The sequence below is a fragment of the Capricornis sumatraensis genome, chromosome 2 (genome assembly GCF_032405125.1).
Source record: "Capricornis sumatraensis isolate serow.1 chromosome 2, serow.2, whole genome shotgun sequence".
NCBI lineage: Eukaryota > Metazoa > Chordata > Mammalia > Artiodactyla > Bovidae > Capricornis > Capricornis sumatraensis.
Window position 1 is genome coordinate 3,309,801 of NC_091070.1, and position 25,249 is coordinate 3,335,049.

The 25,249-nt window shown below is 45.0% G+C and overlaps 1 protein-coding gene across 1 annotated transcript; it reads right to left on the reverse strand.

Moving 5' to 3' along the window:
* Positions 1-23,597: 23,597 nt before the first annotated feature.
* Positions 23,598-24,985, reverse strand: GPR65 (G protein-coupled receptor 65). The gene has a single exon (XM_068966188.1). The coding sequence runs from the start codon at positions 24,638-24,640 to the stop codon at positions 23,615-23,617; it is 1,026 nt and encodes a 341-aa protein (XP_068822289.1). The 5' UTR covers positions 24,641-24,985; the 3' UTR covers positions 23,598-23,614.
* Between the last annotated feature and the right edge of the window lie 264 nt (positions 24,986-25,249).

Here is a 25,249-nt window from a genome sequence, read left to right on the forward strand (position 1 = left end):
TGTCTGAATGACTCTCGGTGAATAATAACTGTTACTACCTTGAGACTTGGACCTTGGAAGAAGCATTCATGATCATCCAGCTCCTGTTACCACGCTGACCGTGTCCCCTGGGCTGAAAGCTGAGCCCTCGCCATGTCAGTCGGCTGCCCTGACCCCGAGCCCTGGGCGTGCAGATCTCAAGGCTCACGGCAGGCTGCTTAGAACATTCTTCTTCACCATCCATCTCCCTCACATTTGCTTCCCCAGTCCTGCAAAGGCCATCCAGTTCATCTCCTTGTCCCATGCCTGCGATTTTTGGAAACTGCTTTGTTTGGAACATGCCCTTGGGAGGACTCACCTGAAGCATCAAATATTTACAAGCATTTCTGCCATACTGATGCAAGGTTCCTCCAAGAAGAGTTCTGTTCACACTTTCCCAGAGCACTGTCATTGAGGCCACATAGGTATAAAAAGAGAAGAAGCCAACGGTAGAGCTGGCTCCGGGAACCAAAGTCCTCTTCCCCTTTCCCTGCTCTGCGGGTCCGCAAGTGCCGTGATCAGCCCTGGCTGCACGTCCTGACCATGTGAGGAGCTTCTTTTTTTTCAGATTAATTTTTATTGGAGGGTAGTTGCTTTATAACAGAAGGAAAACTGTATCTGAAGAACTTGTAAGACACAGGCCTCTGGGCCCCACTTTTAGTGATTCTGACTTAAATGGGGGAGTCCATGCCTGCATCAGTTTTTAAAGCACCAAGGTAGTTCAATAGCACACATCAGGGTCAAGTTTCACTGATTTAAAACGAGGAATCAATGAAGGTGAAAAACGCCATCGGTAACCAAATCATCAGAAAGAAGAGCAGCTGAAATACTTCACAGGAACTAATCCACCTGGCCACCCACAGCCCTTCTTCAGCCGTCCGCCTGATCACCCACAGCTCTTCACATACGACTTTCCTTCCAGATGCTCCGAAAAGTGTGTCAGCGCAGGAATTTATCCCTGCTCCTGCCACTTGCCCTCCTGGCTTGTGAGAATGGGAAAATACACCTAGAACACTTAAGGCAATTTCTTTATAGTTGTCACTGGTGTGACGCTACAGCCAAAACTTTACACCCTGCGTTGAATTTTCATCCAGCTCTGATGCACCCAGTGCAGGGCAGTAGTAACTACAACTGATAATATAATTTGCAAATTCCATTTATATGGCTCTTTTATGGTTTGATTTCTAGGGTCACTTCTGATGCCAGTCATTTAGCTGGAGGTCCCTCGAAAGCACAGCTTAAAGGCTTGAAAATAATCCCAGAGATCAGGACGGGAGGAAGGTAGATGTAAGCACAGCTGGTGTGAGGATCTGTTAGTAACCAGGCTGTGACTAGGGGTGACTGATTGCTCCGTTCTGTGAGTCCATCCCCCAAGAAGACACACAAACTGCTTCGTAGACCTGTTCGTTAGTCAAGGGAGAGAGAGGAAATTATTCAGTAGTAAATTGATGAGCAGTAAACTTGGTTGGGATTCCCTGGTGGCTCAGTGGTGAAGCATCTGCAGAAGATGTGGGATCCAACCCTGGATCAGGAAGATCCCCTGGGAAGGAAACGGCGACCCACTCCAGTATTCTCGCCCGGGGAATCCCATGGACAGAGGGCTACAGTTCTGGGGGTCCAAAGAGTTGGACACGACTTAGTGACTAAACCACCACCTTCAAACTTGACTGTCCATTTTGTATGGACGGCTAGTCTTGAGTCTGGAAGGTACAGGACTGGAAAACTGAGGACAAGAAAGTCTGAGGAAGAGGTATGTAGACTGGCCCAAAGGCAGGGCACAAAGGTCCGCAGACCATCAGGGAACGTCCGCTGCAGGGGGTCTCCCCACAACCAGCGGGGAAGGATGACTGTGCTGGACAAAGGGGCCAAGAACAGAGTGGGCGTGCGGCAGAGACGTGACAGGTCCTCACTCATCTGCTAATGCCGCTCGGAATGCCCGAACTGCTGCCAGCAGAGACCAAGATCAGCCGGACTTGGTAGCAGGCTCTTTACAGTAGACATCATCCACTGGGGGCACAGAGACTTGTCCTTATGGGATTGATACTTAATACAAATTTTCTGTATATAGACTCTAAACATATTTAATAGTTGCATTGCAACATCTGAACTTCCCTGGTGGCTCAGATGGTAAAGAATCTGCATGCAATGCAGGCGTCCCAGGTTCAATCCCTGGGTTGGGAAGATCCCCTGGAAGAGGGCATGGCAGCCCACTCCAGTATTCTTGTCTGGAGAATCCCATGGACAGAAGAGCCTGGTGAGCTACAGTCCATGGGGTCACAAGGAGTCAGACACAAATGAATGACTAACACTCATACATAGTCACATTGCAACATTTACGGCTCAACCAAGGCAAGGGAAAGAAGGGCTCAGTTTTCCGATATGAAGGTCAGCGTCACCCCACCAGGACACCAACCCAGACTAGGATCCTCTGGGACGTGGAGTCAGGGGTAACCTTCCTGAAGCACAAATTTGATCCTGTCATTCGCTTGCTTAAAATTCTTCATAGCTACCTATTGACCTCAACAGAAAAGTCCAAATGATTTATTGGCGCTAAGAGATTATCTGGGGTCTAACTTCTGCTTCTTTCCACTTCTTTGCCACTGCTTCCTGGCAGTCAGCGCCAACAGTGCTGAACTACTTTCACTTCCTTAAAATAGAGCCAGACCGTGTGCTGCCTCTCAGCCTGAAGCCCCCTCTCCCAACTTGATTAATGCCGACTCAGCCTTTTGACCTCAGAGGAGACACCTAGCGTTCCTGGACACTTTCCTAGGTGCTCCAGGACTGAGTCAGTAGCGGGTGTGCCCATCACCCTTCTTCTCACTATATCACATTGCTTGTCCCTGGATCCCTATTAGGTTATAAACTTCCCAATATTCCAGGAACCCAGCAAAAATTAGGCACCTGATGAGAATTAATGAAAAGAAATAATAAATGAATCAGGCATTTTTCTTTTCTATTGTTTACTATCCTTTATATCATTTAAGAAGGTGAGTGTACATTTTTTTCTCATGTAATTCTCCAATGTACTTAAGAAGTAAAATAAAATGGAAGATGAATGGCGTGAAACTGATGGGAAACCTTACCCGAGTAAAGTTTATTTCACTGGGCTTAACCTCTTATAGTCATCTTTAAGGAAAAACAGATTAAATTCCATATATATGTCCTCAATCATTGAATATTCTCCTACATTTTTATATTTCACAAATCCCAAGTTATATTTTTACCACAACAGTGTACTGAACAACTGAACACTCTGCCTCCTGACCTCTTGACACTCTTGATGGTGGCCTTGAATTTTGTGACATCACAATTAGAATTCAGACTTCATAGTGAGTGACAGAGAACAGCAACTCAATACAGCAGTTCCCTTCTCAGCTGTTAACATGGGGGCCTCAGGGCATAGTGGCAGTCCTTTTCCCAGAAAAGTGTCTGCAATATATCTGCAATGGGAACATCAGTAGCTCCGGAAATGAGAGGAATAAAATTCCCTCTGCATTTTGACCCAAGTGAGGCCTGTTCTTCAGTGAGGATCAGTCAGGGTTTATTGGGAGAGAGAAAGCACAGCATGGACACAGAGCCTATACAGTAAGGAGATTAGGGTCCCAAGCTTTGGACTCAGACATTTGGATTCAAATTCTACTGCTTTAAACCTCTCTAAGCTTCAGTCCTTTGATGGACAATGGGGATAAGAACGTCTACTTCATATGATTGTTGGGGAGATTGAGTAAAATATCGGATGTGGAGTTCTCAACACTCTCAGTGCACTCCTAGGAGTTATCACGGCTGAGTTCTCACAAAACTGGAACATAACAGACTCTGATGGAAAGAGTCTTAGGAACCAGAATATTCACAGAGGGCTGGGGCTTGAGGAAAAGGGGGACTTAAGAGGGCCTGAGGGGAGGGTCTCCATCGTCTCTAAGGTGTGTGCTAAATCGCTTCAGTCTTTGCGACCCTATGGACCGTAACCCACCAGGCTCCTCTGTCCATGGGATTCTCCAGGCAAGAATACTGAAGGGCGGTGCCATGCCCTCCTCCAGGGGATCTTCCCGGCCCAGGGATCGAACTCCTGTCTCTTATGTTTCCTGTATTAGGCAGGGTTCTTTACCATGAGTGCCACCTGGGAAGCCCTGCTCTAAAGCAGTTTTATCAAACCAGAGCTTCTGATCTGGGGTTTGAAGATCATGCAGTCATCCTAGAATGCAGCAGTGCAGAAATGAATTGTGATAAGCCCAGTTACTTGATGGAAAATATTCTCAGCAAACTGCAGGGGAGAGATAGCAGGAAGACCCAAGGCTATCGCACAGCTTTTAAAGGGTTTGCATAACTCACCGGGACACACGGATGTTTTGTGCCTTTGCCTAATAAAGAGAGAATAAGCACAGTGACTCAATGTCAGGCAGAAAACTTGATTACCCTTTTTTATCCTTCCCCCAGCAATAAGCAGAATCGCAGTAAATAATTTGCTCAATGCAATCCTGGAGTAAACTGGAGGTTAATTTCTCATTAATTCATTTCAACTTTCCCATGGTTAAAATATACTGCCACATAGAGAGTGACTCAGATAGGCTTTAGAACTTTTCCTGATATAAGGATTACAAAAATGCACACCCATAAATAAAACATCGTATTTCCTACGCTCATATACAAAGGCTGAAATGATCAATATGAAATTAGTCCTTTGTCATTCCCCAAACACTTTTATATCTAATATTTCATTTGTACCGAATGACAAATACGATCAGATGGGCGAGGAAAATATCTTCACATTAAACATGGGGAAACTGTCTCTGAGAGATTATCTGATTTGTTCAAGGTCACAAAGCTAGTGAACAAAGGAACAAGTCTTAAGATCCTAAAACAAGATAAACCCACAGTGGACCTCATCGTTGTGGTTGCCATGTGTATCCGCAATCCCATGTGTTTCCAAGGATTTTTATGAAAGATGTTTCGCAGGCAGTGCTGCAGTATAGGAGTTTAGACAAGGGCAGACAGTCGGACATCTCATGGCCCAGGCATAGAGTGTAAATATAACTGGAAAATGAAATACTGCTTTCTTGACCTTTGTCTATGCAGCTTTGTCCCCTGAGAGGCTGACCTTATGAACTGTGATGAGGCCTCTGGCCCCCTGGTAGGTCATCCAATAGAGACCTTCTGTGGAAAAGCAGAGGGAGGGGCGAGAAGTTCTGGGGACTTGCTTCCCCAGCTCCCACGTTGAGGCTGCACCCTCGCTGAAGGTCACAGCCTCAGCCCAGCCGCCCTCCCCAGGCTGCTGTACTCCAGGTTTGAGGACCACCCCCCTTGCCCCTCAGGCCCAGAGGTGTCGGGGGGCCCAGATGTTGCTACCCCCAGGTGCTGCACTGTCCCCGTGGTGCCACTACCCTCTGACCTCGCTTTTGCAAATATTTCTTTGAGACGGTTGGACGGCACCATTGACTCAATGGACCCAAGTAAAGTAATGAAGTAAAATCATTCAGTCGTGACCGACTCTTTGCGACCCCGTGGACTGTAGCCCACCAGGCTCCTCTGTCCACGGGATTCTCCAGGCAAGAATACTGGAGTGGGTTGCCATTTCCTTCTCCAGGGGATCTTCCTGACCCAGGGATCGAACCCAGGTCTCCTGCATTGCAGGCAGACGCTTTAGCCTCTGAGGCACAGGGAAGCCCCAGTGGACCCAAGTTTGAGCAAACTCCGGGAGAGGGTGAAGGACAGGAAGCCTGGCGGGCTGCAGCCCGTGGGCTGTCACAGAGTTGGACACGACTGGGCAGCTGAACAGCAGCAACACTTAGACTCTTTCAGATCATCTGAACCCGAGTGAGCCCTCCATTGCCTGCCAGTCTCCTTCCTGACATCACCTTCTGGAGCGAACATTGTTGACGGTGTCTATTCTCTGAAAAGAAGTCCAGTCTTCCCCTTTTATAAGGTTAAAGAAACTAACCTTTCTTTCGATTGGGAATAATACAAGGCTCGTGTCTGGTGTTACCGGTGTCCCTGGACCCCAGAGCCCGGAAGGACGCCATCACAGAAGCACTCTCTTCCCTCCTCCTTCCGGTAATAGCATTCTGATTTTCCCTTGGGGAGCCACTCTTTCTTCTCCCTTCAGTCTCCGAGCTTAGGGTGTGACTGTCTTACACTCCAGGAGCAGCCCTTGTCTATGAGAAAAACTCTTAACCACAAATACTGGGAAGCAAGGGCAGAGGAACCAGAATCATGAGTCAGGAAAGAGAACCCTCTCTTCCCCCTGGACTTCCTAAGCTGTGGACCCTCAGCCTGGAGGTGCCCGTGGCCATCTCTGACATGATGTAAAAGCTAAAAATGGCAGAAGGGGAAATGGAAAGATGGTGGAAAATGTCTTCCTGGTGCACACTGAGTTGAGCACTTGAATTCAGCCACATCTGAAATTGCCCCTGGACTTTACTTTTCTGGACCAATAAGCTTTTGCAGAAGGATTTGCCGCAGAGGCAAAACCTCCTGATGTGGGAGACATGAAACTTCTTACAGTCTCTGTCATTTGGAAGTTATATCAATTGTTTTACCATTGTGGCTCTTCATCTATGATAGGAGGGTTTTGTACTAGATGTTTTTCAAATGCCTTTCAAGAGTGGAATATGGAGAAGGAGTAAAAGGGGCCAACCTTCCAACTCTGAAATAAGAGGCAAGTCTTGCCTCCAAGTGAGCTCATCCCTGCACATTCCTGACAGTGAACAGGTAGCCTTACTCGCCACACAATACAGGCTGCTGCAAAGAAAGACCACACCCAGCCCTTGGCAATCCCACTGATATTCCTAGGAGCTCCCATCTGTCTTCCCTTCTTCAAATCCACCAAGTACACGATGTAATTTTCATGATATCTCTCTTCAAATCTAATTAGCACATCGGATGATCACATAAATTTTCAGTGCCAGGGTAAGCTGATGTGCTAGGTATCGTGGTCATTAGCATTCTATCTTTATGTGCATCCTCCTTGGAAGGGACAATTCATTTTCATCAAATGAATGCTGGTTGGGGGGAGTTGCGTTTTGAAGCAAAGAGGATGGAAAATTTTGGAGTACGTCATCTTCCTTATTATTTATCCGTCCATTCTTGCAGCACCCAATGGCCAGGATACTGTTTCTGGGCTCTTCCCAGTAGCTCTATTTTCTGCTGTCACTTTCCAGTGGAAGACACTTTAGCTTCAATAAACTAGGCTTATACAAAATGAAGAAACAAACAAACAAAAAACCTCAAAATGAATGCAACTGCAAAATCCTGCCCCATCTGCCAAATTTCTGTTGAATTTCAAGGACACAGTTTTCATCAACATGTGGATGTGGGGAAGAAACTGTTATCATTGTCTGCTCTCATTCCCACTGAGGGTGAGGAGAAGACTGAAATTTGTGCATTGAGGGTATTTTAGTCTCTGCTGGCTTAATGTCCACTGCGTGTGTGAAATAGCTAGTGGGAACCTGCTCTATCGCAGGGGGCTCGGCCTGTTGTTCTGTCGTGACCTCGATGGATGGGATGAGGGTGGGCTGGGAGGGAGGTCCACGAGGGAGGGGGTAGATGTACACATACAGCTGATTCACTTCCTTGTTCAACATTGTGAAACACCTCTGCCCCGATAAAAAAGGCAAACAGTCTTTTCGAAATTTGATTAGTATCTTTTGGATAAACAGTCAAATTCAAGATTCCTGCTTCTTCTCGGGACTTGTCTTAGACAGCCACAAGACGGTACCTTGCGTTAGCAAAAAGGGTGGGGTTTGGCTGCTTGCTCCCCTAAAAGCCAATAAACCAGGCTGGTGGACAGGAAAGCTTGCTTCATTTCAGAGGGTGGCAACTGGGGCTTGGAGAGAGGGTGGACATCTGACCAAAGACGGACTCCCTCAACTGGCCACAGAGAGTTGCACCTGCTGTGCACCAGGCTCCCCCGTCCCTGGGATTCTCCAGGCAAGAACACTGGAGTGGGTCGCCATTTCCTTCTCCAATGCGTGCATGCATCTAAGTTGCTCAGTCATGTCCAGCTCTGTGCGGCCCTATGGACAGCAGCCCACCAGGCTGGGATTCTCCAGGCAAGAACACTGGAGTGGGTTGGAGGAACCCACAGAGCCCTTGAGGAGGAACCCAAAGTCCTTGACTGCACTTAATGAGAACATCATTATTATTTGGTTTCCTTTGATTGCTTTCCTTCGTTTTTGCATGTTCTCATTTATCTGATTAAACTTTCTCTTTGACTGAACTTTTCCACGGGCAGGAGGCTGGCACAGGAAGTGGTGGAGGTGGTGGTGGGGATGGACTGGGCCACAGGGTCTTGCTCTTTTTTCCCGAGTGGAAGGGAAGCTCCCGTGTCCTCTGTGATGAGGAGGAGGGTGACGTTCCCCTGCTGGTCCTGTGTCATCCCCTGGTGCACTCTAGCCTTTGAGGCGGTGTCCTGCCCATCCCCTGGGACCCTCCTGGTAGAACCGCTGACCCCGCAGTCAGCGTGACTCGTCCTGTGCTGGTCTGTGGGGGTCCAGGGTTTCTCCTTTACCTAGGTGCTCACCAGAGCTGCAGGGGTCCTGGATCTCAGACACCTTTTTTCATCCTGGGGATCCTCTGGATCTCCATTACCGTCCAGCCTCTGCCCCGGGATCCCTCCCGCCCCCATGCGCCCCTAGAGCGATCCACGGTGCTCCCATTGCCCTCCCCACTCCTGCACCTTCCCACTTCTAGGAGGGATACTAGAGGGGGGACCCCTCCCAGGGCCAGAGAGTGGGCTCTTGTCTAACACTCGGAAATGAATTGTCCCGTAGATACACACGCTGACAAAGCAGGAGACTTGATTGAGAAGGGGAACCTGGGAGTGAGCAGTGAGTGAACCAGGAGAGCTCTCTGCCGTGTGGCTCGTGGTCTCTGGTTTTATGGTGATGGGATTGGTTTCTAGATTGTCTCTGGCCAATTACTCTGACTTGGGTCCTTCTGGGTGGTGCACACCCTGCTCAGCCAGGGTGGATTCCTGCCACAAGATCCTGGGAGGTAGGTGGGACATATGGACTGGTGTCTCCTTTGGAACTTTCCGGAGTTCTCCCGGCTGGTGGTGCTTGTTCCCTGTCATAAGACAGCTCACGCAAATGGTTACTATGACACCTGGCCAGGCAGGCCGTTTCGGTCAGTGTTTCCCCAACAGGAGCACGTAGCAGTGTTGGGACGCCCTCCCCGGCCCCCGAGCTGACCTCCTGAGCACCTCTCAGTGCCCTCATGGCTTACCGCCGTGTCTGTGTTTCTCTCCCATTGCCATCTTCTAGTTTTTTTTTGAAGAGTTCCCTGAAGGTGGTCTCCTCTCTGAGTCCCAAACAGGACAGGTCCCTCTGCTTCTGCCTTTCCTCCTTGACTTCTCTCCATCTGACCCCAGAGGCATGCACCCGCTCACTCCAGTTTTCTCTACTTCACGGCTTCCTCCTAGAATCAGAAGGTTTATCTGCTTCATCTTTCTACCCAGTGGGGCATCAGCAAGCAATATCTTCTTTCGCAGATTGTGTTTCTTTGATACCTCCTTCCTTTTTCCTGGACAGTAAACTGGGCTTTAATGATGGCAGAACATCACTCACATGAGAATGGAAAGTGGACTCATCTAATATCTTCTGAAAATGAGTCCGGTTACATCTAGACTACGCAAAACTTCATGTTTGTTTCTAGAAAGGGAACTGAGTGTGGCCTTGGAAGAGACACACAGACGAAGAAAGTGTGGTTTCTGCTCTCAGACAGCTCTGGCCTGGTGGAGGGAGATAGAGGTGGAACCACTCACAGAAGAACCAAGTGGGGCTTGCACCACAGAGCTGTGAGATCAGAGAGGTTGTACAGCATCTTAAAATTGTGCAGCGTTCAGTCTAACTGCTTTCTTTCAATTCTGCAAGTTAAAACCATAGCCAGAAACCTATCTGAACGCAGTTCTTGAAAGATACAGATGTCTGTCTTTTAGCAAAGATCAGGTAGGGATAGGCACTGGGGACAGGAGGGACCACAGAGGCACTCATCGCCTGTGGCTATGCCGTTGCACCTTAACTTTTTTTATCTGAGTGTGTTAGTGGCTCAGTTGTGTCCGGCTCTTTGTGACCCCCTGGGCTATAGCCTGCCAGGCTCTTCTGTCCAAGGAGTTCTCCAAGCACGAATACTGGAATGGATCGCCATTCCCTTCTCCAGGAGATCTTCTCAACCCAGGGATTGAACTCAGAACTCCTGCATTGCAGGCAGAATCTTTACCATCCAAGCCACCAGGGAAGCCCCAGTTGGTCGTAATTGATGAAAAAAGGCCTGGGAGAGGGTGCCATGAGATCAGAGCGTGCCGGAGGCCACCACGGGAGATCCCACCCATGACAAAGTTCATGTGGAAGAGAACTGTTAAGCAAGGCTTCAGAACTCAAGGGGCTCCCTAGGCTTTCTCGAGCATCTACCCCAGAACCAGAATCTGTCTGTTTTACTGTTTAATGACTTTCACCAACTCCTCTGACATTAACAGGAGGCTATCCCTGACCACCTTTCTCTGGAAAAAATCAACTTAGGGCTATAGCTAATAAGTCGCCTGAACATGAGAGGGATATTTCAAATCAAACCCCCTCTGTTAGCATTCTAGCTTGCTTGGCAGGTATATCCAGACTCTTACAGCTAGGATTATTTACAGCCTCCCAACTGTGAGAGGCACAGAAAGCCTAAAACATAGAGCCTTTGAAAGAGTTAAAAGTTATTAGAGTAGTGCTGATGTAGGATTTCATTATTGGGCCAGTGCTTGTTGCTAAGTTCCCATGTCTCTTATCCACTGTGCACCTGGGAATGCGTTAGTTAACATAGTGAGAATGCTAGAAAAACAAGGGTAGCCTTGAATTTAACCATATCAGACTTTTGAGCTAATTGGTTCTTTCTTGTAACTCACTGCACCTTTGCTCTGTGAAAAACATAACTCTGTTTGGCATTTTCTGAGGCTGACATAGATTAAAAATATTAAAAAAAAAAAACACTTTGAGGGAAAATAAGTTTTCTGGTTGAGCAGCCTTTATCAAAAGAGGGTCATAGAATGTTCACAGGCCTCCAAGGCCAGAAGATACTGTGCACAACATCTTCTGTGGAAAAGTTCTGCAAAAAAAATCCTGGTTTCGATAAGGGCAAAACTGCTGGAATGTTGGGCTGACTCTGTATGACCTTGCGTCTTTCATTTCCCTCTGTGTATAAGGCAAGGTATAAAAGTACCTTTTAAAAAATAAAGCTTTTGGGCCTCGCTCACCGAAGCAGCTTGGTCACCCTGTGTTTTTTCTTCTATCTTTCTTTCTCTCTGTCTCTCCCTCTCTTTTTTTTCAGGCTGATCCCTTGGAGCATAGGGGCTCCCTGCGTTCACTTATCTGCCTGGGTTTCTAAGACCTGAACGGGAAGACATTCTGCATCTTCACTCCCTCGGGAGACCGGGAGGGCACCTGTGGCCTCCGTGAACAGGGCAAACTTCTTGTCTCGGAGTTTTATTGGCTTGCTATGTAAACCAAGAAATATCAGCCTCTTTCTCTCCTCTACTTTCTTATCTATAACATTCTTTCCTTCTCTCTCTAAATCAATCACTGACACCGTTCCTCCTTCGGGTTTCCCTGGATCCTGTGGGGGCTGGACCCCGGCGAGAGTAGACATCTCAACAAGTGGCCCACCCTCCTCAAGGGTACTGGGAAACTCGTCAGAAATACAAATTCTCAGACCTCACCCTGGTCCTGATGGATCAGAATCTCTGGGAATGAGGCTTTACAGATAAAACCTACCCAGTTTTTCCTTACTATGTGTGTGTCCTGTGTGTCGTTTAGTGCTCACCCGAAACACTCTGCTTCTGGCACTCCTGGTCACCAAACTGACAACAAGCAATCCTCTGCCACACCAGCTGGGTGTCGTCCAGTTTAACTCAATTCTGACACCATGCGCTTGGAGACACAGCATCGGAGGCCACAGGCTGAGGACTCAGTCCCAGAACACTGCTCCTTCAGAGGCCTGTCGCCAGGAGGAGCAGCCCAGGGTACCCACAACTTCTGACCAATTTGACTACAAATCAGAGGGTCCTAGGGGCTTCCCTGGTGGCTCAGATGGTGAAGAACATACCTGCAATTTGGGAGACTTGGGTTCAGTCCTGGGTCTTTTCCAATGAGTCAGCTCTTCCCATAACATGGCCAAAGTATGGAGCTTCAGCTTCAGCATCAGTCCTTCCAATGAATATTCAGGATTGATTTCCTTTAGGATGGACTGGTTGGATCTCCTTGCAGGCCAAGGGACTCTCAAGAGTCTTCTCCAACACCACAGTTCAAAAGCATCAATTCTTTGGCGCTCAGCTTTCTTTATAGTCCAACTCTCACATCTGTACGTGACTACTGGAAAAACCAGAGCTTTGACTCTATGGACTTTTGTCAGCAAAGTGATGTCCCTGCTTTTTGATGTGCTGTGTAGGTTTGTAATTGTCCTCCTTCCAAGAAGCAATCATCCTTTAGTTTCCTTGCTGCAGTCACTGTCCACAGTGATTTTGGAGCCCAAGAAAATACAGTCTGTCAGTTTCCACTTTTTCCCCATCTATTTGCCATGAGATGGGACCAGACGCCATGATCTTAGTTTTTTGAATGTTGAGTTTTAATCTAGCGTTTTCGCTCTTCTCTCTCACCCCCATCAAGAGGCTCTTTAGTTCCTCTTTGTTTTTTTGTCATTAGAATGGCATCATCCACATATCTGAGGTTGTTGATATTTCTCTTGCTGGGTAGCAAGGTACAAAAAAAATTATTTTGCTTGTGAATAAAAGATATTTTCACCTCTTCCTGCTTAAACTGTCTCATTGGGTTAACTCAGCTACTTTGGGGTGAATGCTGAATCTTTCAAATACACTCCATCTCTGTCAGCTCCTCCCATAAAGGCTCAGGAGTGAAAGAGATTCACATAATTTTGCAGTGGCAGGAGAAAGGCCAGATTAAGCCTCTCACATGGCATTCTATGCAAATGAGAAAAAAATGTGTCTTCCTGAAGACACCTTCCTTTCAGTGGTGGAACATTTTCACACTGATCTGGTTAGAACATATTGCTGCCATATGCTCTGAAACTGCCACGATGAACGTGCGAGCTACGATGTCCATGGACCGTGAGGTGCCCTGTAGATGCCGGTTTTCTTGAGCAGCGCTCAGCCTGCACAGCTGTATGCTCACCTCTAGCTTTGTACCCACTGCTGTGTATCAGGGTGAACACATAACTTCCCCCAGAGGCTTGCAGCTGCCTGCAGGGAAAGCACATTCTTCGCCTTAACTATTCTCCCCACACACTCTGAAGTTTCTGAGATTCAGCAGAAACTCCCCAGGCCAAGAGGTTCAACATTTGCTCTGAGGTCCTCACCCTACATTTACTGCCTCCTTCCTGTGGCCCACTGGGGTCAGGTGGCCAGGCTTTTCCACTTTCTTGTGTAACAGAAACTCGTTTATATCAAAACTGCATCATCACTTCCCTTGGCTTAGAGAAAACTCCAAATTTAAGTCATCTGCGCCTGGTTCTTGATATGAAATGGGAGCGCAGGGGATTTCAAAATTCTTTTCTTTCTCCATAATGTCTGGCTATTGAGACATCACTCTCTAGAGACAATTAATACTGGCTTCCTTTTTCTAACTAAAATTCCGCCCCCACAACCTTCCTTTTCCTGAAGCATGAAAACTCATTGCTTCAGTGGATAGGTCCCTTGGGTAGCAGTATTTTCTAGATTTGAAAATCTATCAGGCAAGCTCTCACAAAAAATTGTGTTAGTGTATCTTTCTTGTGGTACCTTATTGCGTGTAAAAAGAAGGCCAGAAACTCCAATGTCCTGAAGTTTTCCTAAAAGTTCCCTGATGTGAGAGCCTTGGTGGGCATTTTCTGAGTCCTGGGTAATAGCAGAAAACAGTTTAGGTAGCTGTTTTGCAGCCATGTAATAACAAGGGCTGCTAATTTCATAAGCTGGAGCTGTTCCGTCACCTTCTCCTTCAGACCTCTGCAGCCCTGTTTACTGACAGTCTTAGCCTGTAACTCACATCACCCTTACTGCTACGCGCCACATTCTGTTAGGACGTGCTGGGGTTCAAGAAAGGGCCTGACTCAGATGGACTTGGAGAATAAGGAAACCGATGTGGCTCCTGTCACTGCCATGTGCAGAGACTCAGAGTGAGAGGAGAGCCAGCTCCAGTGCTCTGAGTCCCTGAGTTCTCGTGGCTTCCATGTGTTGGCTATTTCATGATCACAGAATGGCCGTGGAGGTTCCAGGAGACTTGTATGCATGTGACATAAGTGAGTAAAGTCTGACTCTTTGCGACGCCGTGGATGGTAGCCTACCTCCAGAGTGAAAGCAGGAGGCTTTGTGCAGCGTTCTGAGTTCACCTGGACACACTGAACCAACCACTGTTCTTGGGGATTGAAATACTTTTTTAAAATTAATTTTAAGTTGGAGGATAATTGCTTTATACTGTCGTGTGGGTTTCTGCTGTACAACAACTCAAATCAGTCATAACTATACATATCCCCTGCTCATGAGCCTCCCTCCCACCCCCCCACCCCTCTAAGTCATCACGGAACACAAGGCTGGGCTCCCTGTGTTATATAGCAGGTTCCCACTAGTTATCGATTTTACACATCAGTTCAGTTCCTTCGCTCAGTCATGTCCGACTCTTTGTGAACCCATGGGCTGCAGCACGCCAGGCCTCCCTGTCCACCCCCAGCTCCCAGAGCCTGCTCAGACTGACGTCCATTGAGTCAGGGATGCCCACCCACCGTCTCACCCTCTGTCGCCCCCTTCTCCGTAGTGGATGCACGCCAATGCTACTTCCTCAGTTCGTCCCACCCTCTCCTTCCCCTGCTGTGTCCGCAAGTCTGTTCTCTGAGTTGCATCTCTATTCCTGCCCTGAAAATAGTTCATCAGTACCATTGTTCTAGATTCCATATATATGCATTAATATATTATGTTTGTTTTTCTCTGTCTGACTTACTTCACTGTGTATAACAGGCTCTGTGGCTGCTGCTGTTGCTGCTAAGTTGCTTCAGTCGTGTCTGACTCTGTGCGACCCCATAGACGGCAGCCCACCAGGCTCCCCCGTCCCTGGGATTCTCCAGGCAAGAACACTGGAGTGGGTTGCCATTCCCTTCTCCAGTGCATGAAAGTGAAAAGTGAAAGTGAAGTCACTCAGTCATGTCTGACTCTTCGCGACCCCATGGAATGCAGCCTACCAGGCTCCTCCATCCATGGGATTTTCCAGGCAAGAGTACTGGAGTGGGGTGCCATTGCCTTCTCCGATAACAGGCTCTAGAAAACCATAATTCAAAAACACACGTGTACCCCAGGGCTCTCTGCAGCACTATTTACAATAGTCAGGGAAGCAACCTAGAGGCCCATCGATGGACTGAGCGACTTTGATCAGCTTCACTTATGTACCGGCTCCACCCCTGAAGCCAAGAACCACATGGGTTTTGAAGAGAATGTCTACCTGATGGATAGGTTTGTGGGTCATTGGCTGGCTTCTAGTCCATCTTGTCAACGAGCTCTGGGCCTCACGATAGTCAGCGAGGCAGCAAAGAACAACAGAGGTTCAAACAACTATTGAAAGCTTAGATAACGTCGTTGCCACTGGAGACCATTAGAGACTGGAAATCCAAGTTTCCTCTTTCATTTTCTTAGCATCATTAAAGCTCTCTGATTCTGGCCTAAACCTGAAAAAGGACAGCCCAGTGATGACTGAAATGGAATTTCCTGTAGCTTGGTGGTATGTGGGCTGGGTGTTCTAACTAAGCGTTTTGTTACACTGAATGGGTGAGAAGAGACACACAAGCCATTTCATAGTTTGCAACAAAATTTAGTCCATTTATGAACATCTGACTACAAATTTAAAGAAAAAATATTCTAAAAAAATTCTCATGAGCAAAGAATGATAGATGTTAATCCAAATAATTCCTATTTTTTTTTTACCAATTTAAAATATCATTGCTAATATTTGTTTCTATTTCACTTTAACAAATGTAAGAAATATTAATTAAAACTTTCTTAAAAGAAAACCATTTCTCCTTATCCTTATTTTTCCATATAATCTTAAGAATTTTCAACTGAAAATAACAAATAGTGCCACGGGTTTCAGAAACCTAACTCTGGAGTTAGAATCAAGAGTGAAACTGTACCATTTTTAGTTGATTCCACTAACTGACTTATTATTTATTCACTTAACAAACAATTCTGATTATCAAGAGAACACCCTTAGCAACAGTCCTTTTAGGGGTCGGGGCAAGGTTTGTAGAGCAAGAGAAAGAATCCCTGCTTATTCCAGACCCTGCTGGGCAATTTTTTCACCCAAGGGGAGCCAGGTGAGTGCTGGAAGGTGCTAGGTCTTTCCATCTTATAGTCCTTTGGAGCACAGGGTGTCCCAGCTCCCTTCTTGGGTAAATGACAGACAAGCATGGAAGGTATTGCCCCAAAGGTTCAAAATAGCTTTCCTTAGCATCCGTGTCATTTCCGTGAGTGGGTGAGTGGTATGACAGAGGGCTTTTTGTTATATACGTATTTAAAAACACTAAGAAAGCTTCATAGAGCTGGCACTTGTTATATGCATGCATCTAAGATTGCCGGGATGTCTCTCTATGACATTCCTACAGAGGCACTTTTTAGTCTATTATTGCAGGCCTTTGATTCGATTCATTAATCATCCAAAGAATTCAGGGTTTCAAGTTAATCTATCTGTTCAGTTCAGTTCAGTCGCTCAGTTGTGTCCGACTCTTTGCGACCCCATGAATCGCAGCATGCCAGGCCTCCCTGTCCAACACCAACTCCTGGAGTCCACTCAGACTCACGTCCATCAAGTCAGTGATGCCATCCAGCCATCTCATCCTCGGTCGTCCCCTTCTCCTCCTGCCCCCAATCCCTCCCAGCATCAGAGTCTTTTCCAAGGAGTCAACTGTTTGCATGAGGTGGCCAAAGTACTGGAGCTTCAGCTTTAGCATCATTCTTTCCAAGGAAATCCCAGGGCTGATCTCCTTCAGAATGGACTGGTTGGATCTCCTTGCAGTCCAAGGGACTCTCAAGAGTCTTCTCCAACACCACAGTTCAAAAGCATCAATTCTTCAGCTCTCAGCTTTCTTCACAGTCCAACTCTCACATCCATGCATGACCACAGGAAAAATCATAGCCTTGACTAGACGGACCTTAGTCGGCAAAGTAATGTCTCTGCTTTTGAATATACTATCTAGGTTGGTCATAACTTTTCTTCCAAGGATAGGAAATGTCAATAGTCTTGGAGCCAAGACCCGAAATTTTGCAGTAATTTTGAAAAGGATTCTTTTAGGAGGATGTTTACAAGTTCAATTACATTTCCAAGAGGGATCAATGAAATTCTGGGAACCAAAGTTAATATTTTTCTTAGCATCGGCAAGTCTAGTCACTGCAGAGTGAGGTTTCTTGATTGTATTTGATTTTGCAATTAATTGAGCACACATTTCCTAGATAATGACATTTATAATTTATTCTAAAGCTCGCCCTGAGTGATGGCACGGAGGCTTCTCCAGCCTATTCTTTTATTGACTTGCTTTTTGAACACCTAATTGTAACATTATTCGAGGAATCGTGATCTATTTTTAAATGTGTAAAAATCTGCTGTGCTTCATAAAGAGCTTATGAAAATTGTAGGCAGAGGAAAAGTAAATTATAGGCCATAATATGTTTAATGATATGCAAATACTGTTAAACTAGAACATGATTGTATTACTATTCTTTGGGGAAGAACAGACTTAAACAATTCAAAATAGCAGATGAAAGTTTTTAGTGCTGAGATCTAACAATAATAAATTAGAAATGGAAAGTCACACATATACTGAATTACATCTTGACTTTCACAGATTTTCATTTCATCACCAAAGACAAAACTGCAAACGGTTCCCCGCTCCTATTTTGTGTTTCTCTTCACGTGAAAGGTGGCCAGGATTTTCTTCAGTGGGTAAGATAACTAAATTAGAACAACTCATCAATGTTATTGCCACAATCATGCAGAAATTTTGCAATTCAGTCTGTGTTCTCTCACGTGTAAACTGACCAATTTAACCAGCTTGGAAAAAACAAAAAAAACCCCAAAACTAGAATCACATAGGGAATTTGGTCTGGTCTTTGTTGTTAAATTGTGACCGACTTTTTGTGACCCCAGGGACATTAGTCCTCCAGGCTCCACTGTCCACGCAGTTTTCTAGGCAAGAATACTGGAGTGGGGTGCCATTTCCTTTTCCAGGGAATCTTCCCAACCCAGGGATCGAACCCAGGTCTTTGTAGGAGGTCTGTTTACCAACTAAGCCACCACGGACACCCAAACTAAGTAAAACTATCTAATGGTTACCAAGCTCTCTAGGAAGCAAAGAAATAAAGAATACAAACTGAATTTCAGCACTTGCCCCCACTCACTTCCAATTCATAGGGAATCTTGCTTGTTTCTTGGTTGTAAAAATGTCATGCTAAGCTCCTCTCAGCTTTTGGGGAGTGGCAGCTGTGAGCTACGAGGTCCTGGATAGAACACGATCACCACCTGCTGGCTACACACAGGGATGCTATGTGAATTTTCTTGGCCAGCAACAAGTGATGTCAGAAAAGGATCTTGGAAAAAGAAGAGGAATCTTAACTTCCACATCACTTTTCCTTCACCTGCGCCTGACCCTCTGTTGCCTTTGTCAGCTTATTCCTGCACAAAGGGGCATTCACCTAATGCAACTGAAAAACAACCCTGTCGCTCCATCAGTAACGGTATGAAATGCCACAGAATAAAAGAAAAAAAATTTAACTTGAATCAGGTATTTACACTGTGAATGGAGAATTAAACTGGACACCCCTGCTTTCTTTTAAACTGACCTTCTATTATTTCCCCCCTAAGGTTGTCTGCTCAGGACATGGCAAATAAAATCTCCCAGTCAGAACTGGATATTTTCAGAATAGCAGAGCAGTGGAAACAACGTGTATATGTGTTTCCTTACCAAGGCCTCCTTGGCAGCCACTTTGGGTTGAAGGAAAAAGATGGGAGGAGGGAAGAGGAGGGAAGACTCTTCGCAATGTCTCCCCGCTGCTGATTCAGTAAACAAGGAAGTGAAACACCCACATGTGCATTATTTCAGGAGGCAAAGAGGCCACATGTGTTCTCCTTGTTGCGGTTGCTGTCCAGTCGCCAAGTTGTGTCTGACTCTTTGTGATCCCACGGATTGCAGCACGCTAGACCTCTTACAAAACAGTACAAAAAGAGAGGGAAAGGCCCCAGGGAATTTTTGCCCGTTTGTTTTTGCGAGATGATGTGGGTTGCTTGTGTGTGTCTATGAATATGTATTATTTGTGTGCTGTTGTGTCTATTGTGGGAACAGACTTCTGATTCACGGCAGGGTCACCTGATGAACTAGACAAACACGCCTCTTATCACAAAGACCATCCTGGGTCAGCGTGTTAAAATAGCTGCTGTGTTTCCATAGCAACCTGTGGATGGGTTTCACCAGGAAAGAGCAGAAGCCCCATGCATGGATGACCGATGACAGTGATAACTGGGAAAACAGAAGCCCAGGATAAGAGAAACACGTTATAAAATGAAATGCCTACATGCTGTGTATTACAGATTCCACTTTAAAATAGGTACTTTCTAATTAAAAGTGGATAAAGTCAAGAGAAGTAATTGGCAAATGATTGCTTATTTGATCATAGCATGAGAGACTAGAAATATGGTATCTCGGGGAGAATGTCTAGCTTAAATTGGGGAAAGGGAATAAATCAGGTTGGAAAGGGAGATTTTCTCAGGATGCTCCTGGGGAGGTGATGGCATGTAATTTGAACAAAATGAGGTGGTTATTTTTTATGTCTTTTAACTTGTTCTTCACCTGTGGTGGCTTAGATGGTAAAGCATCTACCTGTAATGCAGGAGATCCAGGTTCGATCCTGGGTCAAGAAGATCCCCTGGAGAAGGGAATGGCTACCCACTCCAGTATTCTTGCCTGGAGAATCCCATGGACAGAGGAGCCTGGCAGGCTACAGTCTGTGGGGTCACAAAGAGTCAGACACGACTGAGCGACTAGCACTTAGACATCACCTGTGAAGCTTCCCCCAGAAGAGGTGGGGAAAAAATGGAGATTTTAAAAACCTGTTCTCAGTCTCTTTACTAGCCTATCCTAGATGTCTAATTGAGTTCATTCAAATAAAAAAAAATATTTTTAAAAAGGAAACAAAAATAAAAAATTTAAGCCAAGTAAAACTGGACTCTGCCTCTCTGTTACGGTGATGACCATAGCTGCGCCTCCTTGCAGCTGTAAATTCCTGGAAGCAGCCTCTGTTGAGAGTGTGAACCAACAGCAAAGCTCCTTCGGTTATCATAATGCACTTGTTGAAACATCTGGAGGAAGTAACCACAGCCACGGGACCCAGCCCTTACCAGCTCACGTTGCTATATTCCTACCTTTAGGGTCCCTCCAGGGACTATCACTTGATTCAGGTCAGTTCAGTTCAGTTGCTCAGTCGTGTCCGATTCTTTGCAACCTGTGGACTGCAGCACTCCAGGCTTCCCTGTCCATCACCAACTGCTGACGCTTGCTCAAACTCATCAAGTTTGTTATGCCATCCAACCATCTCATCCTCTGTCGTCCCCTTCTCCTCCTGCTTTCAATCTTTCCCAGCATCAGGATCTTTTCCAGTGAGTCAGTTCTTCACATCTGGTGGCCAAAATATTGGAGTTTCAGCTTCAGCATCAGTCCTGCCAATGAATGTTCAGGATTGATTCCCTTTAGGATGGACTGGTTGGATCTCCTTGCAGTCCAAGGGACTCTCAAGAGTCTTCTCCAACACCACACTTGGAAAGCATCAATTCTTCGGTGCTCAGCTTTCTTTAAGGTCAAACCCTCACATTCATACATGACTACTGGAAAAACCATAGTCTTGACTAGATGGACTTTGTTGACAAAGTAATGTCTCTGCTTTCTAATACGCTGTCTAGGTTGATCATAGCTTTTCTTGCAAGGAGCAAGCATCTTTTAATTTCATGGCTGCAGACACCATTGGCAGTGATTTTGGAGCCCAGGAAAGTAAAGTCTATCACTGTTTCCATTGTTGGGTATTCCATCACTTGGGTAGATATCCACTAATCCTGATGAAGATGAGAATGAAAGTGAAAGCGAAAGTCGCTCAGTCGTGTCCGACTCTTTGCAACCCCAGGGACTATACAATCCATGGAATTCTCCAGGCCAGAATACTGGACTGGGTAGCCTTTCCTTTCTCCAGGGGACCTTCCCAACCTAGAGATTGAACCCAGAGCTCCCGCAGGGCAGGCGGATTCTTTACCAGCTGAACCACAAGATACCTAGAGGAGTTTGCCCTAAGTCATATGAGCATCTTCCTAACATGTGTTCTCCATGGTCGGCCCCGCTCAAACGTTTTGACAGCCTGATTTACTTTGGAACTTATCTCATAACATGTTAAATTAGTGATTTTGTTGTTAATCATTAAGTAGAACATTCTAAGGGGGCCACAAATTTTTATTTGCCGTATCTTTTGATATAACCAACTGAGGTCAATTTCTAATCAGTTCTCTTTAACAGATCGGCTTAATTACTATCTGTATGATTTATTTCCAAAGGTATTGATTGATGAAATACCTCTTGTTTTCTCCTCATTCTGGTCTGAATCCAATGACTATCCTGAACTACTCTCCATGTGTATACGCCTTTTGTATCCCTAAAGATATGGTAGATATAGAGGGGGGGGATATACGTATATCCGATTCACATTGTTCTTCAGCAGAAACTAACACAACATTGTAAAGCAATTATCCTCTAATTAAAAAAAATGCTATGATAAACCATAATGAAAAAGAATATTTGAAAAATAGTGTATATATATTTACAAGTATTACAGAATCACTTTGCTGTACAATAGGAATTAATAACATGGCAAGCCAATTATACTTCAATAAAAATAAACAAGAAAAATGAAATGGTATGTTTTTTAAAAAAAACACAAAGGAGGAAAATCAACTGAAGTGAATTTGGGATTCTAGGGCATTAAGACAGGACTCTGGATAGCAAGGAGATCAAACCAATCAATCCTAAGGGAAATCAAGCCTGAATATTCATTGGAAGGACTTATGCTGAAGCTGAAGCTACAATACTTCGGCCATTTGATGTGAAGAGTCAACTCATTGGAAAAGACCCTGATGTTGGGAAAGATTGAACGCAGGGGGAGAAGGGGACGACAGAGGACGAGATGGTTGGATGGCATCACTGACTCAATGGACATGAGTTTGAGCAAGCTCCGGAGGACAGTGAAGGACAGGGAAGCCTGGAATGCTGCAATCCATGGGGTCACAGAGTCTGACATGATTTAGCAACTGAATTACAGCTGCTTCCAAGGAACTATGTGATCTTGGACAAGACTATCTATGTCTGAATTTCCAAACGTGGGCAAGATTTCCCGGATCTTTTACTTTAACACATATTCAATGCACCGGCTGCCAATAATTTATCAAGAATGAATGAAGCAGCCCAAACTCTTTTAGTTACTCTTCATTTCACTGATGTATCTTTGACCTTTAAGCATACATAAATGCACCTCAGGGTGCCCAGAAACAATCTACTAATTTTCCAGAAACTTTCTGATCAGCAAAGTGCAAAGATCAGAGAAAGCACCTGGGGCCTCAAAGCAAGGTGGTTTTCTCTTGTGCACCCAAAAGGTCATGGACAGCTTTAACAGAAGATGGAGTCAGTTTGGGCACTAACTGGTTTTTTTCAGTGTATATCTAGAAGTCAATTATTAGTCTTTTTTGTTATTGGATTTTTTTTTTTCCTAATGTGAAGACACAAATGATACCAAGATATTTGCTAGCTGATCAATTTTGGGTACTAGAAGAAACAGATAAGACAAAGAAGGAAGAGGGAAGAATAGGAGTAGAAAATGTTTAAAATTCTTAAAAACCACTTCAGTTAAGAACAAATTTTGAAAGAGCCAAACTTTTTTAAAATGATGATTTTTAAAGAAGGTGAAAAGTTCTCTGAGCAGCTGAAGGAAATTTTACAAAGCTCATGTCCTTCATATCATGGATGAGGCCTTCAGACTCTCACTCAGAGACAATTTACTTTTATAAAGAGCTCTTACAAGCTGGTGACTTAGTGATTGTATAAGGCTCGAAAAGCTTATTAGATCATTTCTCTTATAACCTCACTACTTAGCACAAAGCCTGGTACATAGAGTGGGCTCAATAAATATTCGTTAACTAAGGAGACAGATAGAAGCAGTGTTTAGTAGGTGTTGTTGGAGGCAGGTCCATATGATTGGGAGGAGTGATGGTCTGAAATCCATAGGAGTGGGAAAGTCACCATGACCGTACACCACGGTTACCACTTTAAAAACTCACAGTCCAGTACCGCCTATAACTGCCATGGACAGTAATGACCCCAAGTCATTAGGAAAACATTCAGTTTTATTTAATTCTCATTTAATAAAAGTCAGGGAGCTATACAACCTTTAAAAAAATATTTCCATTAGGATTAAAATTGTCCCTCAATGGGAACACATGTTTAGGTTTCCTTTGCAAAATATAATCTCGATGGCATAATATCACGTATCTTTAAAAAACATATACCTTGGTTCTTTCTATTCCAGGATGTCTAATTCTATAGTATCTTTGGCAGATACAGAAAGTACACTTTTTCTTTGTCTTTTTGGTTTATTAAGCTTCCCAGTAAAGAACTTTAATATATTCAACATATCTGATCTTCCTGTCTCAGTTATGAAGCAGTACAGGATTGGGTCAGCAACACAGTTTAAACTTGTTAATGCAACTGTGATTCTATAGATCTTATAACTCTGCTTCCCAGACTTGGAATGGTCAAACACTTGTTCTTTTAAGTTCATATCATGCTCTAAAATGCTGCGAATCAGCAACATCACATGAAAGGGAGTAAAACACAAGATAAAAGTCAGCGTGATACAAATAAGTAGTTTTATGATTCTCTTCTTTTCCCTGTTTTCCGTGGCTTGATTTTGCCGCACAGCTTGGTAAACTTTCTTGTTGCAAGTCATTATAACGACCAGAGGTATCATATAACCTATACACGTCCTAGCAAAGTTAAACCTGATTTGCCAGTTCTCCAAAGGATATTTGTCATAGCATAAAGTAAAGTTAGACTTCTTGGTATCACAGTATTCGACAGCTGTTTCATCTTCCCACAGAATGACAGCATTGAGGATGGTTTCCAAAATCCAGATGGTGAGGCTGACCACGAATGCGCATTTTCTTGACCTTAGGAAAAAGAACCTCAGCGGGTAGACCACTGCCAAACAGCGATCAATTGAGATGCAGGTGAGGAAAGCTGTGCTGCTGTAAAAGTTCAGGTACATGAAAAAAGCGCTCCCTTTGCACAAGGCAGGAGAGAACGCCCAGTTGTCTCTATTCCAAGTATAATTGATCCACAGAGGGAGAGTAGAGGCATACAGCAGGTCCGAGAGGGATAAACTGAAGAGGTAAATGCCCAGTTCGTTTTCTTGCTTTGCCTGCAGAAAAGACACACACAGAGAACCGATGTTGGCTGGAACGCTAACTATCACCACAAAGACGTAAACGACTGGAAACAAGTAGTGGTCCAAGTCATGCTGCTCGTCAATACACGTGCTGTTCATTGCTTCTGTTTAAGGGGCCGATTGCATCTGTTCTCAGGCAGTAAATAACAAACTGAGTCTTGCCTCTTGGTGATTTGCTTTCAACACCTAGTTCTCTCTTGCTAAGACGGTGTCAGTTTTCCTTTGCTTTCAAATGTCCTGATTGGTTCATCGGTGGTCTTCAAGATGAATGGAGATCAATTTTCACACAGGTATCTATGGGTGGAGGTCAGGGTTCAGGCTCCTGGCAGTTACGAAAGGAATCAGTCGATTTTAAGGTGCAGAAGTCTGAACACTTATGATCACAGAAGGCTGACGAAGAGCTCTGGACGATGAACTAGGTTATCCAGCAGTTTTCGTGGAGTGCTGTCTCCAGTTTAGTTTTCTTCACAAAACTCAGAGGAGACTGGTGCAAACGTGAATATACAAGGTTTCATTTTCACAGAGGTTGGCATCTCTTTTTAAAATGCTTTCGTTTCTGTAATGAAAAACAAACTAGAATAGTTTGGATGTTTAAAAGAGACCATAATTTCTGAAAGAATCTTATTTCATTTCATTTATTGAGAATATCAAAATGCACTAAATTTCATACAGTGAAGGTGTTTAAAAAGGGAAAATGGTCTAGGAGAC